The sequence below is a fragment of the Hakea prostrata genome, chromosome 5, assembly GCF_041222555.1.
Source record: "Hakea prostrata isolate BN-2017 chromosome 5, UWA_Hpros_2, whole genome shotgun sequence".
NCBI lineage: Eukaryota > Viridiplantae > Streptophyta > Magnoliopsida > Proteales > Proteaceae > Hakea > Hakea prostrata.
In genome coordinates this window covers 34,130,620-34,155,940 of record NC_142604.1, presented here as the reverse complement: position 1 = coordinate 34,155,940, position 25,321 = coordinate 34,130,620, and the positions used below count along the sequence as shown (strand labels likewise).

Sequence of the window (25,321 nt, the reverse complement as noted above, 5' to 3'; positions counted from 1 at the left end):
TGGAGCAGGCTGAAATCCCTCGTCCCACGGACTTGAAGTTACTTTTGGATCCTCTAATATACGACAAGCTCAAGATGCCCTGACCGGATGATCTTCCCGAACTTGAATTCTTCCCCTTTCCTGTTGCTACTGATTATATTGATCCTCGTCCTCAACCCCCTCCCGAGGAAGTAGCGGAAGAGGAAGAAGATAAAGAAGAGGAGGAAGCAAGAGCTCAAGAAGGGGCTGGAGATCTTGAAGATGATGATCCAGAGAAAACTCTTGGTGATGAGGGAGACAGAGGTTCCCCGACGAATACTGCTGCAGATATGCAGGAGTCCCTCGAGGGTGTGATCGAGCCAACTAACGAAGAGAACCTTCCCGGAAGCCCCTCCGTAAAGATTGACTGAAGACTTTCCAGCTTTTTGTCTAACTTCCTTTGTTTTTGAACTACATAACCCGATCAATGTAGCCCTTTTTATGAATGAATTAAGGAATTTGTTGTTATAGCCTTATTCATCTTGCGCCATCTTCAGGTTAAAGCTCGTGTGATATGTCGGGAAGGATAATCAAACGGTTAAAAACCATATTCCTCAAAAGGTACAAATAACCAAACGGGAAGGACCCGAATGAATTTTACCTTTCAAAGAAAAGATGTAGTCCTTTTTAAAGGCGCAAAGAGTCAAACGGGAAGCCCTCGAATGAATTTTATCTTTTAAAGAAAAGATGTAGTCCTCTTTCGAGGTGCAAATAGTGAATCGGGAAGGACCCGAATCTGTATTATCTTTTTAGAAAAGATGTAAGTCCTTATAAAAGGCGCAAATAGACCGGGCGCACCCGAGTCTTGACTTTATTAAAAAGTGCCAGTCCTTAACGAAGGTGCAAAAGTAAACGAGATAGACCCAATGAGAATGAGAGCTATTGATAGAACCTTCTTAAATTGGTGGAGTTCCATGAACGATCGATCGGTTTCCCAGTCTCTATATTTTTAAGTCGGTATGCTCCCGGCCTCGTTTCTTTGTCTACCAAGTAAGGTCCTTCCCATGTTGGAGTTAACTTTCCTTGGATCTGAGACCCCAGTTCGTCTCAACACTAGATCTCCCGATCTGTATCTTCGGCCTTTGACCCGAGAATTATAGTGTTGTGCTGCTCTTTTTTGATACAACCGATTCCTTTGTTGTGCCCTTGTTCAGACCTCTTATAAAAGGTCTAAGTTCTCCCTTAGGCCTTGGTTATTCTGACTTTCATCAAAAATTTCATATCGTAACGATCCGGCCAACACCTCTACGGGAGCTAAGGCTTCAGTTCCATAAGCCAGGCAGAAGGAGTTTCTCCGGTCAGGGTTCGTACTGTGGTTTTGTAAGACCATAGAACCCTCGGGAGCTCCTCGACCCACATCGCCCAATTATCCTCCAGTCTCTTCTTGATCCCGTCAAGAAGTGTTCTATTGGTGACTTCTACTTGCCCATTACTCTGAGGGTAGGCAACTGAGGCGAATCGATGTTCTATGTGGTACCGTTTACAGAAGGATTTGAATCCTGCTCCTTCAAACTGTTTTCCGTTGTCCATTACCAAGATCGCAGGTATCCCAAACCTGTATATAACTTTTTCTTCGAAAAATTTTTCCATCTGTTTTTCCGTAATGGAAGATAATGGTTCAGCTTCGACCCATTTTGTAAAGTAGTCTATTGCAACTACCATGTATTCCCGATTTCTAGAAGCCTTCGGTAGCTTATCGACTAGGTCCATTCCCCACATTGCAAATGGTGTCGGGTTCGAGACGGGCATCATGGGAACTGCTGGCAACTTCGGGACATTAGCATGTTTTTGACATTGTTCAGATTTGCGAACATATTCAACAACGTCCTTTTGAACGGTAGGCCAGAATATGCCCGAGCGTAATATCTTTTGTGCCAACGCCTTTCCGCCCATATGTGCGCCACAAATGCCCTCATGAATTTCTGTTAGGGCATAGCGTGCTCGAGATGGTCCGACACATCTCAAGAGAGGCTCTGTGAATGACCTTCTATATAGCTGCTCCCCGATAATGGTGAACCAAGCCGCCTGGTTTTCGATTCTTTTGGCTTCTTTCGGATCAGCTGGGAGAACATCATCCCGAATGTATTCAACCAGAGGTGTTGCCCAGTTGGGCTCATTATTGATTTCAAAGGTTTCTATCTCCTGGATACTCAGGCTGCTTAATTCTTCAATATAAACTGCCGAGTCCAAGTTTTTGTAATTTGCCAAGGATAGCAGGGAGAGTTCATCTGCCTTTTCATTTTCCTTCCTGGGTATCTGTCGGTATGTTACCCGATCGAAGTAGGTATGGAATTGTCTAACCTTGACCAAATACTTAGCCATTCTCTCATCCTTTGCTCCGTATTCTCCCTTGATTTGGTTGACAACTAGTTGGGAATCACTTCTTATTTCTAATTCCCGAACTCTGAGCGCTCGGGCCACACGTAATCCTGCTATGACAGCTTCATACTCAGCTTCATTATTTGAAGCCTGAAAATTGAATCTTATAGCATAGCTAATCATAAAGTCCTCGGGGCTACTGAGGGTCAAGCCTGCTCCAGATCCGGAAACACTACTCGAGCCGTCAACGTGTAGAATCCACAAGTCGGATGATTCAGTTGCAACTGTTTGATTTTCCCTTTGTGGTAGGGTGCTTTCTACAATGAAATCGGCCAAATTACCTGAGCTTTTATGGCCGTCCTTGGTTTGAACTCGATCTGATATTCACTAAGTTTCACCGACCACCCAACCATTCTCCCGGCCACATCGGCCCTTGAAGTATCTTTTTTAATGGGAAGTTGGTCGGGACTGTTATTGGATGCGCCTGAAAATAAGGCCTTAGCTTTCGTGACGCTACAAGGAGTGCCAAAGCCTGTTTATCAACGTCCGGGTACCATGTTTCCGCGTCTATTAGTACATGACTCACATAATAGACCGGGTTCTGAATTGTTTCCCCTCTCACAAGTATAGCGCTAACTGCAGTTAGTGAAACAGCAAGGTAAACTGTGAGAGTTTCTCCGGTTACCGGTCGGGCTAAAATAGGTGTTGTCCCGAGCGACATTTTCAGTTGATCGAATGCCTGCTGGCATTCCTCTATCCAAGTGATTGCTCCCGAACTTGATGTGGTTTTTAATGCTTTAAAAAAGGAATTGCACTTTTCTCCAGCGCGGGAAATAAACCGGTTCAAGGCGGCTACTCTCCCTGTCAAACATTGGATCTCTTTTATTGTGACAGGTGGTGTCATCTCGATCAGCGCCTGGATCTTCTCGGGGTTGGCCTCTATTCCCCTTTGGGAAACCATGAACCCGAGAAACTTCCCCGATGAGACTCCAAATGCGCTTGATATGTTCTCAGTACATCAAATGTTTCCTCCAGGTCTGCCAAATGCTTTGCCCGAACTAGACTTTTCACGAGCATATCATCCACGTAAACTTCCATGTTCCTCCCGATCTGCCGTCGGAAAATTTTGTTGACAGCTCTTTGATAAGTAGCCCCTGCAGTCTTTAAGCCAAAAGGCATTACTCGGTAGTAATAGCTTTCTCGATCGATCATGAATGAAGTATGTTTTTCATCCTCTCGACTCATCAAGATCTGGTTATACCCCGAGTACGCGTCCATGAAACTAAGGACTTCATGCCCGGAAGTTGCATCAATCAGGAGGTCTATCCTCGGGAGAGGGTAGCAATCCTTTGGGCAAGCTTTGTTCAAATCTGTGTAGTTGGTACACATTCGCCATTTCCCATTTGCCTTTTTGACCATTACAACATTGGCCAGCCAGGTTGGGCATTCAATTGGTTCTATGAAACCCGACTCCTCCAATTTCTCCACCTCGACCCTGATTGCTTCATGCTTCTCTATCGCGAAGTTCCTTCGCCTTTGGATGACCGGGGTAGCACCCTTCTGCATCCAGAGTTTGTGCTCTGCTACCCGCCTGTCAATCCCGGGCATGTCACTTGCCGACCATGCGAAGATATATGCATTATCACATAAGAACTGAGTAAGCTCTTTCTTGAAGTTTTCAGGTTGCTCCGAGACGATGAACGTCCCTCTGTCGGGAAGGGATTGACTGAGTTGTATCCTTTCCAATTTTTCTACGAGCTCTGCCTGCTGCATGCTTTCCTCGTCCCGATCATCTCGGATTTCAACATTCAGAGCAGTTCCCGAACTTTCTAGCCTCCGCTTTTCCTTCAAGTAATTGGTGTAGCATTGGCGGGAAGCTGATTGATCTGAACAGCATTCCCCTACTCCAGCGTCAGTCGGGAACTTCAATTTCATGTGCTTAGGGGATACGACTGCCTCAAGCGCATTGAGTGTCGGACGTCCTAGGATCACATTGTATGCCGATAACTCTTTTACGACCATGAAGTTGACCCGACCCAGCGTGTCTCGGGGTGACTTTCCGATCTTGAGATCCAAATGGATCGTTCCTTCAACCACTGTAAAGGATCTTGCGAAACCATATAATGGAGTTGATGAAGGGGTTAGCAAATCATCAGCCAATTTCAATCTTTTGAAAGCTTCATATGAGATAAGGTCAACGGATGACCCCGTGTCAACCAATACTCGGTGAACTTCCCTATTATCTATTTTAACCTTGATGATTATCGCATCATCATGAGGTGCTATAACTCCATCCAAATCTGCATCTGTAAAAGTTATGGGTTCCGGACAGGCTGAATTTCGCCTCTTTTTAGGCAAGTGAACAACCCCCACGAACCAGGCCTTTTGCTTGGCCTTCCTGATTGATTCCATAGTCGGGCCTCCCATGATCACGTACACAGGCGTTTCTTCGGGATCCACCTTCTCCTTTCCCTTGTCTGCTTTTTTGACGGTTTCTTTCGGGCTAGGGGATCGGGCCCTCTTTTTTTATTCTGGGGAGTAGGTACGGGACTTTCCCGAGTCCCTCACATACTGACCAAGCTTACCTTGCTGGATCAGCTTCTCTATCTCAAATTTTAGAATTCGACAACCATCTGTGTGGTGGCCATAGTCTTTGTGGAATCGATAGTACTTTGTCATATCCCGGTCTTCCAGTGGTGAGCGTAGCTTCCCGGGCCACTTTAAAGAACTCTTGTCCCGAATGTTCATCAGGATCTCTGATGGAACAGACGGCACCAAACTGATGCGGATCAATTATACTCTGGATTCGACTGAGCCTCCTCTCGTATCCGGGACGATGAGCCCTGCAAGAAAGGTTAGATGCAGGCCGGCTTGTGTGCCGGGCAGCCGCCTCCGATGGCAAAGTCAGATGATGAATAGAGTGAGGTCTCGTGCAAAAGCTACACAAGATTATACTCAGAGTGTATTGGATTGCTTACCAAGGAGGCGAGTCCCTTATCTTATACTGATTAACTTACCTTATGTGTGTTTGGTAAGTCCGCCCGACAGGAGCTATCGTATCTCCTGGGATTACGCCTTTCTGTCATTAGCTCCATGCAATCATTGATGGAGTTGACCTTCTTAATAGGAAATGACTGCCTTATTTATTGAGCGTGATGCGCGCTTTGGTCAACTCAATCGATTATGTCCCGATTAGGGGCGGAGCCCCACTCGAGCGTAGCCCGCTGATATAGGGAGAACGTACCAAAGAGATGGCACGTCGGGACTTGTTCATCAGTCCGGGTTACACCCGGTTGGGTATAAACTTCCCGTATCACAGACGAATTTCTCTGCCCATCTTGAATACCATTTAGAAGCTTCTCCACAAATGTTAAGTTCATACCAAAAGGTTTGATCACAAGTGTAAAATGAATTTCGACAAGTCGGGTGGACCAACTGATTCCATATACCCATAACAAAATCGCAGTCTTGGAAGACATGTATATTGTCTTCCACCCTAGCACTACAAAAATTGCATCCATCTTCATCCTGGAGTTTCAAATATTTTTTGCTAGCATTCGGTAAGAGGAGATCTTTGCTTGCAAGCTAGGCAAATGAGCACAATCTACTCGGTAGTTTTAGATTCCAAACCACATCCCAGAAGGCTGTTGTGTATAGATTAGGAGCCAGCATTATTTGTTCATTTGAAATAGCTTCATAAGCTGTGCGAACAATGAATCGCTCATCTAGAGAATGCTTCCATATGAACCTATCACTGCCATTATCTTCTTAAGGGGGGGCACATGCTTTAATCTGTTGACAGATATTATCAGACAAAAAATTCATAAATTTGTCATTCCACAACTTCTCACTAGTTTGCACATTGGACTGTACAATCTCTTCTAACCAATCAACTGGAATAAGTTTCATAGCCATATCTACAATAGCATGATTAATTCATATTCAATTGTCCCTCTAGAAGAGAATAGACTTACCATTCCCAACTATTGCTTCACATTGATGATTTTTATTTTTTTTCAAAAAAGAAAATTGAACTAAAACACCAATGAGGATTTTTTTTTTTTTTTTTTTGGGTTAAATTGGGAAACAATAAATAGGATTGGAATTTCATTGAAAAAAAAATCGTGGAAGGCATAAAATTTTGAAATTTTTGTTTTTCTTAAACGGTAATTATTAATTACCTGGATTTTATAAATTTAAATAAAAAACTAAATAAAAACAAAGAATAAGATAATCAAGTTACAATTTGTATGACTAGATATTTTTTCCCTAATTATTATCTTCTTCTTCTCTATTTCTTTTATTCTTTTAGGGCCTGTTTGGTTACATGAATCTAGAGATTTCAAATCTATGGATTCATGAATCTGAGAATTATACCCGTTTGGTTGTAAAAATTTCTAGATTCATGAAATCTAGAGATTCACCTTTTTACACTAAAAACATGAATCTGTAGATTTATGGGTAAGGGATGAAATCCAGAGATTTCAAAAAAACTATACATTTGCACATTCACAAAAATCACGTCGATCAAATATGTTTTTTAGGATGAATCCATAGATTTCATTCCACAACCAAACATCTAATTTTATAAATTATAACTCAATAGATTTAAAATCTCTAGATATTTGAAATCTCCAGACTCATGTAACCAAACAGGCCCTTAGTTAATTTCTCGATGTTATAAAATAAAAAAGATATTGAATACAAAGAAGAAAGACAAGATAAGTTCAGTTCATCTATTGAGTTAGTCATTATATATTTATAATGGAACTAGCATTTTCTCTGATATGGTAATATCAAAATCTACAAAGAAATAAAATATATGATTCTCACACACAATAAGATGATCTTCATATGGAAGGAGAGATTGCCACCCAAGATAGAAGGTGCATAGAATGGAAATATTGATTGCCAACATTGTGTAATGAGATGGCTGTGATCTTCACCAATATTACATCCGGAGGGAGTTGAGATCTTCAATTGGAAGTATAATTTATTTAGGGGTGATGGATATCCACAATCAATATTATTTATAACACTCAATATATTGTTATTCTTTCTCAAAGATTATATTAGAAAAAATGGAAACAAAAATTGTTGAAGGAATGATAGAATTTATAAGAAGATTTTATTCAACTTATTTTCCTAAGTTGTGATTTATAATTTCTAAAAAATAGGTAGACAATTGTTTTTCCAAAATTTGAAAAAACTTTTAAAATAGAAAAGTTTGGATGTTTTTATTCAACTTCTTTTCCAAAGTTGTGACTTATTATTTCTATAAAATTTGTTGGTTTCCTTTTCAGATAGGATTTTACAAATTTTATAAGACCAAAATATCATTTATGATGTTTACAAATTGGAAAATTTAAACAAAAGAATTTTTTTTCTATTTTTATTTTATAAATTTGAAAGAAAAAATACAAAGGGTACCAACAATTTGTAAGACAAAAGAATAAAAATGATAAAAGATTAATACAAAAAATATGTCATTTAAATAAAAACAGGGGATACAATAATCAAGAAAAGGATTTGCGACAAAAAAGAAGTACATTCTTTTATATAATAGTGTATATATATATATATATATATATATATATATATATATATATATATATATATATATATATATATATATATATATATATATATAAACAATTAAATGATTATAAATATTAACAAAATGCATTGGACAAAGGGTTGATTATATCAATCTAATAAGACATTCAAATTGAAAAACTACAAAATTATAATGGAGATGATAAGATGATAAGGTTTCAAACTTGTAATGTCAAATGAGGAAAATACCATTTTCTTTCCTATTGAATATATGCCACGTTTTTACATTAATTTGCCTTCCAAGCACTCAATTGAAATTCTTACTATGATAAGATGATAAAGTTTCAAACTCGGAATGTAAAATAAGGAAAAATTATTTTCTCTCACCTATTGAATACATGCCACATTTTTACATTAATTTGCTTTCTAAGCACTCAATTTAAAATTTTCTTCATGCGCATGTTTCAATTCAAATTGTACATTGTGATTTTTTAATTCAATGTCTCTGGTAGAATAGATTGAGAAGGGAGAATTTTTTTTTTAAAGTTTTTTCCTCGAACATATCAAAAGTGTATGTTGAGTGTTTGAATACTATTAAACATTGTATTATATGTGGAACTCAATAATTGTTATACAGTATGGTATCATTATGTACCATTGGCATCAACTTCAATACTATTATCATACCATATCACAAATGCATTACTCCTTCATATCATTATTTGTATAATTTGGTATGGATCCGATTTGATAAATGATTTTAGTATGGAGCTAACACCTTTAATTTTAATAGATGACAACCATGAAGTCATCAAGCCTATATATCAAGCATCAACAAGTATACCTTGGATGCAAGCATAATCATGGTTTTAAGTTTAAATACATACATTTCTACCTATAAAAAAAGAAGAGGCACCAACAAGTCAACCAAAGTTAGATTGGTTGCTCAAGTCTAGAAACTATGCATCTAACAAAGTCAAATAGTCAATATATCAATATAAAATCCAAGAATCAAGACTTTGTAGAGTAGCTACATTAGGTTTTGAGTTTTAACATATATAATTTGTTCTGTAAAATGTAAGATTCTTAGTCTTAAAATAACTTAGCTACCTAATATTCTAAAAAATGAATCCAAAGTTTGAAGCCATCACATAGACAAATACTTGATCTCCTTTAATTTCTTTCCACCATCGTCACTTTTAATCTTCTGCAACTGTGTTTTGCTTTAGCCTTTCTATTCCATAATAGAACACTACATAACTCTCAAGCTAATTGGTAATAACTTCTTGTTGTGGAAAAGAGAGCGCTTTCGTCTTCTCTAAAGTCAAAACTTATGGCCTTCATTGTTAGAACAAACATTTACCCACCCGAGATATACCTCATCAGATCCTACCACTAATCTAATGTTTGATCATATATAAAAGGAATATATTATTTTGTCAAGTCTTTGTAGCCTAAAACAATCTCTTCCCAACGTTAATGTGACAAATGGTCAAACCTATAAAAGATGTAAAAGATAGCTCAACTAAATTTCATGCCACTCACAAACAGAAAGTTATTCTTTTTGCATTCAATAATACAGAAGACCGCTGGTGGTCCCTTTAAATTGACAATACTATAAATTTTGTGTCCTATGTGAATTGTTTAATCCCCCATGAGTTCAACACTTCAACCTATAGTCGATATTTTCAAAGTTAATATAAATCAAATGGATATTCAATTCAAACATGTACTATGGAAACAAAGTCCATCTATATTAAATTCAAGTTAAAATAATGTGATTACATTGTAAATCATTTGAGTCAAATAGGACTCGATATTTTCGCCAACATCATGATACATTTGATGAGTTTAACTGTTTTATAGAATGCCATAAAGTTGAATAATTTGTAAATTGCATTAAACTAAATACAAACTTACATTCTAATTTTAAAATAAAATAAGATTTTCATTTTGATAGACTTCCTTCTCTTGTTCAATAATATAAAGTTTAAATGTATTGATTTGTGATTTTTACGTTATTTTTTATTTTCTTTCTATTTTTCAAATTATTCTAGAAAATATAGTAAAAGGAAAAAGAAGAAAAAAATGTAAAATATAATTTACCTTATTATCAATCTTAGTAACAATAAATACAAGAAAACACGTTTGACTTCACTTGTCTAACTAATTGTGAAGTAAATTTTAATTAACAATTTTGTCTCTTAGAAGTTAGACTACCTTGTTTTTAATGACTATATGATTAGTCTTTTTAAATAGAAAATAGGAAAATTTTGTTTAATAAAAATCAACAAATTGATAAATTTACTCTAAAGAACAATTTTCATATAATTATTAAATAAATAAATAACTATATAATAAATCTTTTTGGCAGAAGAAATATGATAATTTTGTCCAATGAAAAATTTGCCACAAACGAAAATGTCTACTTTTATAGGATACTATATGATATGATTATATTTTCTCTTATTTGAACATTGTGATGTGAAATTAAAAAAAATTATTTTGGTTGACATGTTAGTTGAATTTCAATTAATTTGATAAAATTTCACGTGATTAATATTATTTTATTGGGATAATTACTGTTGCCCCCCTGTAGTTTGCTTTTATTACTAATAAAACCCTGTTCTTTACGAAATTACTGTTGCCCCCTTCCTTATAACGGTGTTAAGTAGCCATTAAGTTTAAATATGTAATGTCTAATTTGCCCTTCATTAAAATTAAGAATCAAAAGACGATGCTACCCATTTATAAAAACAAGATTAAATGTCAATTTTACCCTAAACTTCATTTATTTTGAATTAATGAAATTGACAAAATCAAATCCGATTTGGTTTCCCGCCTTCAATCAGCTTTAGTTATTTTGAATGAAAGAAATGGGCAAGATCCAAATCCGATTTGGTTTCCCACCTTCACTAAACTTCATTTATTTTGAAAATATTTTAGGTGATATTCAGTTTCCAATTTGAGTTAGAATTCGATTTTCCTTCTTCTTTGGTTTCTATTTGAGTTTTATTCAATCATTTTTTCTGTATTTGGTGATTTTTTCTTAGAATAAAACGGATTATAGTTATTTTTTTCTCCATAGTTAATTAAGGGTACTACTATAACTTGACAAAAAGGTAAATAAGTAAAGAGATAAGTACAAGAGTATTTTGGGGTTTTTGAGAAAATATAAAGGTGCCACATCATCAGTAAACTAACAGAACGTAACGGTAGGGGGGCAATAGTAATTATAGACAAAGTTAAAGGTTAGATTAGTAATTTTGAAAAGTACAGGGAATACAGTAGTAAAAAAATCAAAGTACAGGGGCCAATAGTAATTATTCCTATTTTATTTCATTGACCATCACGTCAATCGATTGTATTTTTCATATAATAAATATTTTAATAAGTAACTATAGTTATAACTATAATTTGAATGATTTCATATAAAAGATCATTTATAGTTTCTTCAAATTAAATTACTATATATGGTAATGAGGTATATGTAATATGAGTTGAGCAATATTATAACCATATATTGTAACTACCTATATGCACATTGAATTTTCACCTAACAATTAAACCAACTACCCATTGATGAAGTTTCAAAGTTGTTTCTATTACTATCTATCACTTATTTTGTCAAACATCTCCTCAAAATAGCTCTAGCAATGTGATTTTACTATCGGACTCAAGCCCGTGTAGAGAATGAGGGTTGGTGTATCAGATTAGCATTCAAACTATAAAAAGGCTCAATGAGCCCCTTTTTACATGAATTCTATGTTTAGTTGGGACAAAACTCGATGTAGCTCTAGCAATTCAATCTTTAAATCATATATTAGCAACTCAAACCTTTGTTAAACTGTGATTTTTTAAGGTGTGAATTTTAGTATGAAAATCCTACAACTTGAGTTTGACTTTATGAATACAAGTTGTAAATTTTCTTTAATTGCTTGTTGATAATTGCGACTTTAAAAAACACATCAACATCTATTGATTGTGTTGTATTATTTTTAATATAATAAAATATGTTTCATTTTATTGGATTTGTAAGTGCGGAAACTTTCCTTAATTTATTTTAGGAAAGTGTTTTATTATATAGTCCCACATTGGAAACCGAGGTGTCGGAATCCAGGTTAATTAATAGGTACCACCTATTAACTTTAATTTATAATAATGAGACACGCCAGTGCGTGTGCAGTGTATGAGCGAGGACGGTATACCATCCGAGTGCGCATGCGCACGCGTGGCGTGGCGTGGGCTGTTTAGGCGTTTGTGGCGCACGCACTTAGCATTTTACACGTTTGCATCGCTTCGAGCGAGATCAGATCTGAACCATGTGTTTTGATCAACGGCAGATCTAGGGCGATGGAAGTAGATCCATAAATATAGTTTTGATGGTTCAATATAGACCTTTAGATCGTGCGGCCGAACGATCTGACGGCTCATGTTTGAACGTTAGCATTCGTATCCCTATAGAGAGGTGCACCCATACAAACAGAGTCATGAACTGTTCAGTAGAGGCACCTCAATGTCTATAAAAACCTTCTAGCTTCACAACAACTAGACATACGAAAATCCCGAAGTCTTCTCTGTTCTTGAGTTTTGCGAGTGCTTAGCAAAACTTGAGAGATTCAACTCGAAGTTGGGCTTCTTTGTATCCTGAGAGACGGTTCGCAGTATCTCATGGCACCTTGGTGTGAGGGCGAATTACGTCTTAAGGAAAGCGATGTTGTAACGCACCTAGAAGTTCCTATTTCCATTCTATGATCTCTTATTCTGTTTCTTTTACAGACTGGGCTACTCCTAATGTGATCAATGATTTTAACCATACTTTTTTTCTATAACTATACATCCTTTAGATAGAGGTGCATAATATTAAATGTATGGACAAATTTTATTGCTTCAACTACTAAAAACATAAGCTATATAAAGTGTGGTGGGTTACCCTACCATCATTTATTGTAAATCCTTTTTTTTTTAGGAACGCAAATATCATTTGGATGCTTTTGATTAATGAAGTTGGACCCACAGAAAAAAAAAAGGTTTTTTTGATTTTACCCTAAAAAAGGAGTTCTATTTATATCTATTATTCATTTTTTATTTTATATCCCCATTTCTAGTCTCCTTTAATAGCTATGGTGTAAATTTTTTTCGGTAAATGGATACTTAAATTGAAAAGTATGGATTACGCAAGACGTCCTAATGACAACAATAGTGTAATATCTACTTTCTTACAATTACGAGGTTCATTCAAATATGAGATTCAATCCTAAAAATACAGCATCCCACTTATTTTAACTTTCCAAGGACTCGATACATATCGAAGTAGAAAAACCTTTACATGAACAAGTGCTATTAGAGAACCATTAGCCAATCTGAATTTGCAAATTATTATAGAATTTTCATTGGTAGAATGAAAATGACTAGGGAAGAAGGTCCCACAAGTAATGAATGACCATCACTTGGTTTGTGAATTTGAAGAAGTAGAAAATATAGAACTTAAGATATTTACAATATCTTCAAGTGTTTAAGAAGATAAATATAGAAACATTTTCATTTGGTTTGTTAATTTGAAGTGGAAGAAAATATAAAACTTAAGATATTGCTTAAGTGTTTAAGAAAAGAAATATGGAAACATTCTTGGAGTCATCATTGGAGAAATCTTTGGTGTACATACTTTATGTTTATGATCTAAGAGTGCTGTTGAAAAGGAGGTATGCATTTTTAACCTAAGAATAGCTATCAACATGGTCATCATTTTTCTAGAAACCAACGAACTAATAAAATGTAAACCTAAATTTTATGACAATAAATTTAAAAGAAGAAAATATGACATTCTAAATTAGAAATGACCCTCTAGCTTCTTTGAAGCAAATGAAGGAGATAATGAAAGAGTTAAGGTTGATGACATCGATATAGCCTGTCTCCAATAGAGTGAAAATTGTAGTTCAATGATTAATTAGTGCCCTCATACCCACAAATAGAGCATGGTCCCTTAATAATATGAGCAATCATAGTAATTATTAATATTTCTTATGCAAAAAATTAATAATAATAAATTTTCTAGTTGGTTGTTGGTGGCTTAACTACTTTACTAGGAAGAACATTGAAGACCTCAAAAATTTCCCTGAAAACTATTTCAGGTTCTTTTTTTTTGGTAAGGAAACGAGTTCAGGTTCAAAGCGGTGGCCTTATCGTGCTAATTACAAGTGACAGCCGGCCGTAACACGTGCCAGCTGGGTTTTTCACTAGAACGAGATTTACGAAACTAACCGTTCTCGCTCTACCTACACGTGTCGGTGAACAACCTCATTGGAGCTATCGGTTGGTTCTGACTCGGGAAGTCTTTTAAAATTAAGTCTCTCTCTTGTGTTCTCTTCTTAACCTCTCGGCCTCTATTTTGCAATCTCCGTCGGATTTCTACGACCTCTGTGAAGTAGAACTGAAATCAAAATCCCTTGAAGGAGCTCTGTTGGGCCGTAATGGCGCCTTCGAAGTTCCTAGTTTTCTCGATGTTGTTGTTGTTCTTCGTTTTCGCCAAAGCTACTGCGGATGCCGAAATTCATGATGAAAATATTGCGCCGGAAGTTATCGATTCGTCTCTCAAGATCGAATTGGGGGAGCTCAAAGCCAAGATCTCTGTTCTTGGTTAGTTCGTGCACTTTTTATTTTTTAACATTTCTCATGAATTTCAGTTTATATATTGTTTACTTCCATTCTTGATGTTCACCGTTTTATATTTTCTCTTCCTGAACCTGAGATAGCTTGTCTTGTTTTGAATATTTCGATTTGATGATTTTTTGATTTTCTTTTCGGGTATTTAAGTTTTAGGTCTGATTGAACTTGGACGTTTCTGGGCTAAAGAAACTTACGCTTTTATTTATGGCTTCATTTTGGCGTTGGCCCCCTTTTCTGTACAGGAAGAATCAGTGTTTCGCCTTTCTTCTTTGGAATGATTAAGATCTTTATTTTGGGGAAAAAAGTGCCGCCCGATTGTTTTCTTGCTTTTCATTTATGTTTCCGCCTTCTCCTTTTATTGTATACTATTCTTGGGCATATTCCAATCTAGAATTTTTGCTTTTTGTCTGCACGCCGAGCTGCTTATAGAAACCGAATTAAGCTCCTTTATTAAAGAAGCGATATTTTGATTTGGTTTGAGTTCATATTGTGTATGTGTATGAGAATTAACAAACAAAGAAATTAAAAAGAAGGAGCTGTGACTGTTGGACGACGTTGAATAGGATTGGGTTATCTGCTATAGCCGTTTTGACGTGTTTTCATGGATGCGAAGCTGCGTTTAGATAGGATAAAAAGTTGTTTTTTTGTCTTTATTTTCATTTCCATCCCCTTGCATTCGCTTTGTTTTCTTGACTGAAAATAAGTAGTTAACCACTATCTTAGAAATCAGAAATTCGTAATTTATATTTGTACATGGAAATTGTGATCGTCAAATTGTGATCGTCATCTATTTATTGGGCTTGTGTTGGGTATAAATTACATGTATTGAATGGGCCGATGCACTGTTGGAGAGCGTGACCCCCTGCATGTGCATTGGTCCAGCGAGATATTGCATGCTGGCATCGTGGAATGAGATTTATGCCTTTTGGCATGGTGGTCATGTCGCTCCCCTGCATTATCTAGTGGTGGATGGTACATCACCCTCCCACCTTCCCCCTGCCCAAAAAAAAAAACTGAATTTTTTTTTCTCTCTATTGGTATTTATAGTTTTCAGTATATCATGTTGGTTCTATTTAAGTTTTGAATGTGGTTGAGTTTGAAATATTAGGGTTGCAGAAAAGAAAGACTTTCTTGGACTTATTCTGTTGTATTTAGGCAATGCCAACCTTTTTTTCCCTCAAGACAAGAGACAAAGGTGATCTGAAACCGGCATAAGGCTACATTTGGCGTCAAGTGAAATCAAAGGGAAGGGACATGAGCGTTTTCAGACCTGAAATAGAAATTTCTGTGATCATTATCATGGGGGATCGATCATGTCACTAACTTAATGTTATTCCACATTCAGTTGTTAAATATTTAGATCTCTTTCATCCAATTCATTACAAAATATGGTAAGAAACTTGAGTATCTATACAATCACATGTGTAATGATTACAAAATTTTCTCTCTTAGGTTTAAAAATTATATACTTCACTTTCCTTTTAACTCCCCTTGCTACTTCTAGGTTCTTTCAGGAAAAGTGGAGTTAATTGTGTACCCAAGGGCATACCTAGCATATGAGGCTTTTTCGTTGTTGCAAGGTTATGTAAACCAAGAAGGGGGAAGTTTGTTTTCATTGTTGTAGTTGAGTAGCAGGGATCTGTAGGGTTTTTATGGCTTGCGGCAATGGAAGATTAGGGTTTTAGGGCTTGTGGCAAAGGGAGAATGGGTTTGAAGCTTGTGGCTAGGGTTCGATAGGTCTAGGACTGATTGGAATGAAGGCAAGTTGCTGTTCTAGGAGTCTTAATTAAATATTGCTTTCCTTTCTTTCTTTCTTTCCTTTCAATCTTGTTTTCTATTTAGGGTTTGGAATTTGTGCTAGGGGGAGAGGCCAGTTCTAGGGTTTGAAGGGGCAGGAGAGGGCTGAGGGTGCAACTGAAGGTTGTTGGGGGTAGTCTGGGAATATTCTTGCTGTAATTTAGGGTTTAGAATGAATGGACTATGAGTCTAAGGGTTTTCTGGTTTAGAACCTTCCAGAATTCTGCCGCAGGTAACGGGGAGAGAGGGGAGAGCTGTAGGGGGTCTTGGGGTTGGGATTTGGTGTTGGGGATGGGTACTTGCTGATCTTGAAGAAGAAGGGGGTCTGCAAGCTGCTGCTGCTGCTGCTGCTTGTGATGAAGAACCAATCAAGAATTCAGGAGAAGAGAACTGGCCTTTATGCGGCAGGGTTCCCCTTAATTGAACCCCACTTGGTACTTCCTTGGTTAGAAATCCTTGGCAATATTGTTGATAAAAAATTGATTTGTTACAGCAGTACTAGAGAGTTCTACTTCTAGAAAGATATACGACTCAAAACTCCTAATCTTTACTTACAATCTGTAATAAAGAGTCCTCTAGGACTCTTTTAATTAGAAAGAATCCAACTAGATAATAAATAATTAATTAAATTTAAGAGGAAAAGACCAAACTACCCCTAAGGGTTGCTGAAGGGTCTAGTGACAGCTATGGCTACTTGTGGCTCTTTTTTTATTCTCTTGGGGGGGGGGCGTGTTTGGAGTTTACATCATAGGGTCTTGGGAGGGTTATATCATATCCCTACCCTGCTTTCTCTGGAAGCTTAGTTAGGATTAGAAGAAGCAAAAGATGTAGTGCCGCCCCCCCTTCTTTTGTTTTTTCCTAAAAGGAGCTCTGAGGCAAGTTTATCAATTGGGCCATGACTGTTAGATTTGGTTTGCAGGAGATGATTGGGTTATCCATATCTAGTCTTAGGCCTGTTGCATTCTTCACAAACTTTACTCATGGATGTAAAACTGTCTTTTAAAGAGCAAAAAAGATTCTTTACTTTGTTCACCCAATGCATGGAGATGCCATATACTTTATTTTCCTTTGAGAACCCAGCGTTGGAGGCCTGCTCTTTGGTACAAAAAACTGAATTAGACCACAATCTTGCTGAGTGGTGCACCTTTTTTTTTTTGTTTTGTATGTGTGTGTGTGTGTTGAAATTAAAGCCAGAGTTGGGTGGGAGCATCCAGTAAAATTCCAAGAGCTTGCTGAGATATTATTTAGATTTCTCAGATATTATTGAGATAGGACTCGTAAGGGGAGTCTTGGCCCCTCTTCCCCCCCCCCCCCCCAAAAAAAAAAAAAAAAAAAAGAGGAAAAAAAAAGATATAAGATCTTGGCAAGTTCTCATACTACAATGGTAAGTATTGGACTCTATTTGGAAGAAGATACGCGTGGAGTTTTTTCTTTTATCATTTATTATTATTATTTTTTTAATATATTTTAGTTAGGTACAGTTCTCAGTCTGCCATGTTGGTGCTTTCTGCTCTTCCATTCACTGATAATGATCTAATCATAACGATGGTCACTTTTATTCTGTCTTACTTGAAGAATCTAGCCTTGAAGAGAAAGCCCGAGAGTTGAAGGGCAAGGATGAGAGCATTGCTCGGATGGAGAAGACCATCCAAGAGAAGGCAGATGGCATTCTGTCATTACAAAATGAGATAGACTTGCTCCAGGTAGTGTTTCACTCATGGCCTGAGATAAACTTGACAGATTTTTTTTCATTCTGGGGTAGGGTGTAATACTGGTGATTCAATTTCAATTTTAGCAGTTATGATTTCCCATTTGGGTAATGACTATTTAGTTTATGCATACAATGTTTGGATGATGAATCTATATGCTCTCCAGTGCATGAGAAGGAATATTCTTTTAGTGGCTTGATTCTAAGGTCTTGACAGACAGTTGGATTTACATTTTTTTTATGGTTTCATTTTAGAAATGCTTTTTTTTTTCTTATGTCAGAAAAAAGGTAATGTAGATGTCGAGGAGAAGATGGGTAAAGCACATGCACGGGCTGGCGAACTTGAGAAGCAGGTCAGTTATGGAAGAACGAATGCAATGACAACTTCCATTAAGTTAATTGTTTACCTTGATTGTATTCTTCAACACAGGTTGAGAAGCTTAAAAGAGATCTCGAAGCACAGAAAAAGAATAGAGATACTCTGGATTTGCGAGCAGGTGAAGCTGAAAAGAAAATTGATGTACTGGTTATGAAAATGGAAAATGTAAGTAGTTTGAATTGTTTGATTGCCGATAGAGGCTGTAATATTTGGGCCTGCAGATTCTTGTACCATTTATTCTATTTGAGTGCCTGCTGCTACCGAAATCTAACACATCCTTTTTGACTATATGTTCAATCTCAGTTTTAAGGAGGACTATACCATGATTTGTTGTATAGCGAACTTTGAACTTTGTTTTCATCTTTTATTCCTTTCATTTTCCCCCTTCTAATTTGGTTGTTTTTGTGATGATCTATACATTGTTCTAAATTTTGTAACCCTTCGTTAACAACCAGGTTATTGAAATGACGTTCAAGGTTCTAAAAAGAATCTAGAGGGGAAAAAACACTGATGATGGTCGTGTATTGATGTATGACCAAGAGGCACGGTATATTCTACAAAATATGGTTATGGTAATTAAATTAGACTAGTCAGTGTCTTAACACTTAGATTTCAGAAATTGACGATAAATTCCAAATGATAGATCTAAATATCTGAAGCTGGATAATCCACATATAGTGTGAGATGAATTTGAAGATTAAAAGGGAAGAGAGTGATGTAGATTGGGCCACTTGAACCAATGAGAACCTAGGTAATAAAATGCTAGTTTGGGTATCAAATCATTGGGGAAGAGAAGATGTTTTCCCAAGGGATAAGGGACAGATTAGGTTGATTTAGTATAACAATAAAATAGGTCGCTTGATGAGCGTGTAGGTGAGGTACAGCCGGGGGGGATCTGCTGAAAGTTTTAGCCAGTTGGGTGTGGATAAAACTGTAGATAATGGGCAATCCTAGTGTCAAGGGAGTGGGATACTGAAATTATGGCTTAGGTAAGGGAGTCAATTTATTATTTCAGATGTTCACTAAGCTAACATCAGTAGATTGTCTAGGTTATGATGCTCTGGACCAACTTAAACCCAGCTGGATTTCCAGACAAGTGAATTGAGTCTGGTTTTGTGTCATGGGTCTAGTAGAATTTGTGGAATTTATATTATTTTGGGAAAATAATGTCTTTTACTTTATTTTACAATAGGTTTGTAGGATATTTGGTTTCTAAAGATTTTAGTGATGCAGAAACATATACTTGGATCAACCCAAACCCAACTGGGTTCCTATACTAGTATGAACCAAGCCCAGTTTGAGTCATCTGCCTAGTAGAATTTTACGGAATCTAATATTTGGGGGAATAATGCATTTGTTTTTATTTTAGAATTAGGTGCACGATTTGTTTCCTTATTCTTTTTTTTTTAATTAATTAATTAATTTATTTCCTTGTTTCAGAGAGTCCTAGTTAGAGATTTGGAGTATTTTAATTTTCCATGTGTGATATAATCTCCAACCGCTATAGATTGGAAAATATGATTAGAGTTCATGTTTTTGAGCGCCACGGGGCTGGTTGTGCTTGTGAGCACTCTTTTTCCCCTTCATCCCCCCAGTCTACCTTTTTCTACTTTGCAATTTCTTTCCCCTTCTTCCTATCCCTTCTTTTCTCAACAGTAAGCCCACCATAGCAGATCTCTTCTTTGGTCTGCATTAATTGGTATGACTTATGAGAACCTAAGATACCCACCTCAACGACCTTCTTTCTCCTTGATTCATTCTCCTCCTTTACTGGTTCTGTCCTGAGACCCAGCAGTTTGACCCGGGGTGGGGGGTGGGGAAGAAGAGGGAAACTCTCACTACTATTTCCAGCAGCAACAGCAAATTCTATGATATGATGTCAAGCATGATGTAATCTGAAAGAGTTTGCTCCTTCACTGGTTCTGTCCTGAGACCCAGCAGTTTGATCCGGGTTGTGGGGGGTGGGGAAGAAGAGGGAAACTCTCACTACTTACTACTATTTCCAGCAGCAACAGCAAATTCTATGATATGATGTCAAGCATGATGTAATCTGAAAGAGAATCGGATATGCAGGAAAGTTTGGAAATTGAATGGGACGGTCAAATAATGTACATCGTCTGATTGAAGAATTAATTAATGGTTTGATTTCAATTGTGAAGTTCCATGACCAGAATGAAGTTGAGATTGAAGAATTAATCAATGGTTTGATTTCAATTGTGAAGTTCCATGATCTGATTCCCGTTGAAGAGATGCTGTTTATCAATGATCGTCAGCAGTTGACCATGCGGTATGTTGGATCATTTCCCCATCAAAGTCGTTATTTGTGGATGCCGATTGCATGGTGCTGATTCTCTTATTTTACAAAACTTTTGCTTGAGTTCTTCTCCACATCGGGAGGGTTGATGTAGAAATACACCCTTGGACCAAACCGAAACCAACCCAGTTCCTAGACCAAGATGGACTGGGTCCAGTTTGAGTCATGGGTCTACTAGAGTTTTAGGAAATATGTTCTTTTGGAAAATAATGTTGTTGCCTTATCTTATTTAGAATGTAGTTGCGTAGGGTGTTAGATTCCTAAGTCCTTTTAGTTCCTTTGTTTGGAGAGAGTCCTAGTTGGAGAGTTAGTCTTTAATTTTATATATGAGAGATGCGATTCCCTCTTGTTAGACAGACTGGAAAATATGATTCAAGTAAATGTCTGTGAGGCCTTGTGTGGCTGGTGTCTGTGAGCACTCTTTTTAACCCCTCTTCCAGAAAAAGGGGAGGGGGAGGGGGGGGGGGAAGGGAGGAAAAAAAACTCTTCCTATAATGTGATTTCTTCCCCTTTCTTCCTATTCCACTACTTTCCTCACTGTTAAGCCCGCCATAGCAGACCCCTTCTCAGGTCTGCGTTATTTAGCCTTATTGAATTAGAGTCCTAGTTAGGGAGTTGGTCTTAGTTTATGATTCCTTTGGTTTCTTTTACAGATGATGTAACTCCTACTGTAGCCTTGAATTCGGAACCGACGAAGGACGAAAACCTAATATCTGATTCACAAAAATTAACCACCAGTGTCAAAATGTGAACCTTGCTGTTTTGATTGTTGTGAAGGCCGTGCAAGTCCAGCGTACTGTTATGGCGATGTAGTTCGAGATATGAAGAAAAAGCCCAATACACTTTTCATGGATATTGTTCACAAGAACATTGAACAATTTACTATGAACTTTGGAAGGGTGCTAGGTCTGTGCCATGTGGAAGAGAGGGAACCAACTGCTGGTTGGTGGGATAAAAAAAGGGTCAAGGAGTGAGGGAAGGATATCGAATGTTTTGTGAGTGTTTTGGCAGCCTTTGGCTGAGGCAACATTTGGTGTGGGGGTGATCAGCACCATTGTAACCAATTTTATGTGTCATTGAGTTGTTCTTGCTTATTAGTAATTAAATCTTCTTAGTTTTCCTATTCGATTCGTGGGTTCTTTTCAATTGGTATTAGACTGTGTTTTGATCTGAGGGATGGAAGATGGAGACCAGATTGTCCATTTTTCCAGCAAAGGGGATGCATAGGGATGTCTTATTGAGGTTGCACTCTTTTGTTGGGAACGCTAGATCGAGTATGAGAATCTGTTGGGAATGGTGCTCCAGCACCTGGAGGGAGATGCTTCGAATTGGGTATATTGGAGATAGTAGTCGGAATTCAACTGGTCAAGTTTCAAAGAAGCTCTGGCATTCGGCTTTGGTGAGTGCAAGAAGATTGGCAGGGCTACTAAACTCGCGAAACCAGAAGAGATTAATGTGCAAGTATCTCTAAAAACGCTTGCGGTTGGATCTTTGAAGTCTAATGAGAAGCTTGAAGTTGTAGAATCTTCCTCTAGTTAATGTGTCACAGTGGATGGTATTAGGTTTCCTCATAGTGTTCTAGACCCACAATACTGTTGTAGCGAAGTTTTCATTGGGTTCTTTTTGGTGGAAGAAGAAAAGGGTGTCAAGGACAGAGAGATGGGGAACCCTGGTTGGCTTTGTGATGGTCGACTGGGGGATGAGAGCTCCGGTGAAGCCCCTTTGGATGAGTGCGGTAGTGAGGGCAAGGAGTCGATAAACCCACGAGTTAGGGGACTCAGCTACTGCACGGTGGCGGCAAAAGGAAGGGAAACACTTAGGATTGGGATCACAAGAGAAGACAATGAGAAGATAGGGGTTGGACTGGTGGCTTAGGTGGTTCAATTAGATCCTTGACCCCTAGCTGGTTAGTGAATTTGGTTGAACAGAATAGAACAAAGAAATGGGCCTTAACTACAACATGGGCATGGGAAATGCCATATTAGAATCATTTTAGAGAATCACATAAATGGGCTTTAAGGAAGACTGTAAGGCCCATATCGCATGGTGGGCTAGGAGATACATGTGGGGGCCTAGGAGGCTTAGGGGTTGTCATTAGGAAAAATTAACCAGGGGCATTATGGGAGAATCCCAAATTCCCATTCTTCTTCCTTCAACTCGATTACCAAGGTGTCACCCCAAGCTGTGTAGGAAGATGAGTTGGAGATGGCTCGACTGCCGGTGGCGTACTAGACCTAGTGCCCTCAATTGAACTTTCGACTTATGAAATCAACTTCAGTGGGGGAAGGGATTGGTGATCGTCATTGGCTTGGGGCATGGAATTGAATTTGGATCTTGTCCTTTAGCCATTCAAATAGGTTATAGATTTTGGCTCGTCAACTTGGCATCATGGTTTGAGATCTTGCAAGATGCCTAGGTTTTGCGAGATACCTCGCTTTTTTAAGAAGGTGAGACTAGATGAAGGGCAAGTCAAGATAAAGGGCGAGATTCCCACATCTCACTTGAGATCTCGGTGGATCTTTCTTTTTTGTTTTTTGGATAGGAACTTCCTATATATGGGATGGGAAGTATATTAGTGCCATCGGATGGGTGCTAACCCAAGACCTCCTCGTGGGAGGTTGGGCTTTTATCTTGCCACATCTTGCCAGATTTCACAATGTCACTGGAACTCTCAATTTTTTCTAGATTTTTTTGTGGATTTCAGCTAGATTTTCACTTATAACTTCTCTTAGCACATCTACAATGGACATTCATAACATGACAAATATTGATTTAAAGTCTACAATGGCAATTTTTGTAATTTTGGTTAAATTTCCAAATTTGTTTCAAGAAACAATTTTTATCAAATACCTACGTTTATTTTTTCTATTTTCCTAAGCAAGTTTTATCAAACCCCTAAAAAAGTGTGTATGCATCTAGAAATACTCATTTGTTGGTGTTTCTCGAAGCAAAAACACTTGGTGGATTATCAAACGGGTTCTGAGCTTCTGACTTTCTTTCACCTTGATGAGAAGGTGAATTTTGAGGGGCCGGTAGTGTTAGGGCCCTAGGATTGTGCTACACAGAAGAGAGTGAACCAACTGCGGGTTGGTGGGTTATAAATAAGGGGGGGAAGGAGTGAGGGAAGGATATCAAATGTTTTGTGAGTGGTTTTGCACAGCCTTTGGCTGAGGGCAACATTTACTGTGGGTGGCATCATTGTAAGGGGTTTATCTGTCATCAAGTTTATTCTTGTTTGTTAGTAATTAAATATTATTAGTTTTTGTATTTGATTCATGGGTTCATACCAAAGGCTCAAGAACATGCAGGTTTCTACCATGTAGAAACCAAGATACTATCAAAACTGGTCGCAACTAGGGATTTTCCCCCCCAACTGTCTTGAGATGGTGTTTTTGAGGCCTAAATATTGTTTTTGTGATCTGGTTTTTTTCTCAGTTCTTTTTGGCCTTCTACACAGACTACATGAGTTAATTTGATGAATATCAGTAATCAAATTGGGCTTTTTTCTTAGGAATAGTCTAGGATTGGATCATATGTGTATTTGGCCTTCGATTCCATTGGCTTACTTTGTAAGTGGCCAATTTGATGGGCTTAGAAATGTGTGTATAAAGAGGAATGAGATTTATTTTAGGGAAAATTTCCCAAATGTGCCATTTTTGAAAAAGATTTACCTATTAAGATAAAAAAAAGTTTTACTAAAATGGATTTTATTTTTGAAAAGAATTACCAAATCTCTAATTTAGTGCTAATTTTTTCTACCCAACAAATATTTTACCCTAAATTACCCAAAATACCTTTCTAAGAAACTAAAGAAAAACAATTTACTCCTAAGATAAAGTTTTTTACTGCCATAAGATACTCCTAAATTTTTTTTTTAATAATTTACTTCTAAAATTATTTAATACTTTGAGTAAAATCCTCTATCTTAGGAGGAACTTGTGAAAAGAATTACTTTTAGGAGTAAGTTACTAATAAAAAAAATTTAAATATGGGATTTTATAACTAACTTTTAGGAATAAATTAGGAAAAAGAAGTTCTCTAAAAATAAAAAACATATATGTGTTAAAAAGGACTTTATTAGAGGGGTAATTTGTGTAGTTTAGAGTAAAATATTGGTTGGGTGGGAAAATTTAGTTCTAAATTGGAGATTTGTTAATTCTTTTTCAAAAATAAAATCCATTTGAGTAAAACTTTTTTAAAAACATCTTATTAGGTAAATCTTTTTTAAATTCAATAGATCTGGGAAATTTTCCCATTGTTTAATTAGGTTACTTAGATTCCTATTTTAAGTTTATTTCCTTTGTAATTTTACCTTCCTAGTCAGTTTAATTTTTCTAAATGGGTAGGGATTGAGTTGGGTATTTCCTTTTTAGTATAAGAACCTCAGAGTCAGTTTCTGTTTCCAGTCCTATTTGAGTTTGAAACTGCATCAGCAATGTGGCTATAAATGTAACTGCTCAGTTGAGCCATGAATTGATCAATTGAAATTTGAATTATTTTTATTGCTACCACAATGGCGTACATGGTTGTGTCACCATCATCCTCCCCTCTTGTGTGATTCTTC

The 25,321-nt window shown here is 37.2% G+C and overlaps 1 protein-coding gene across 2 annotated transcripts in view; it reads left to right on the top strand.

The window, feature by feature from the left end:
* The first annotated feature begins 14,244 nt into the window (after positions 1 to 14,244).
* The window catches only part of LOC149015855 (uncharacterized), a 36,420-nt gene continuing 25,343 nt past the window's right edge, over positions 14,245 to 25,321 (top strand). For both annotated transcript variants that reach the window (XR_016173516.1, XM_089156056.1), the window contains exons 1-4: positions 14,245 to 14,529; positions 17,932 to 18,059; positions 18,346 to 18,417; positions 18,495 to 18,608. Coding sequence is in view for 1 of the 2 variants with exons in the window: in XM_089156056.1 (XP_089012182.1) it covers positions 14,364 to 14,529; positions 17,932 to 18,059; positions 18,346 to 18,417; positions 18,495 to 18,608 (480 nt within the window). In the remaining variant the exon portion in view is untranslated. The remainder of the gene's footprint in view (positions 14,530 to 17,931; positions 18,060 to 18,345; positions 18,418 to 18,494; positions 18,609 to 25,321) is intronic.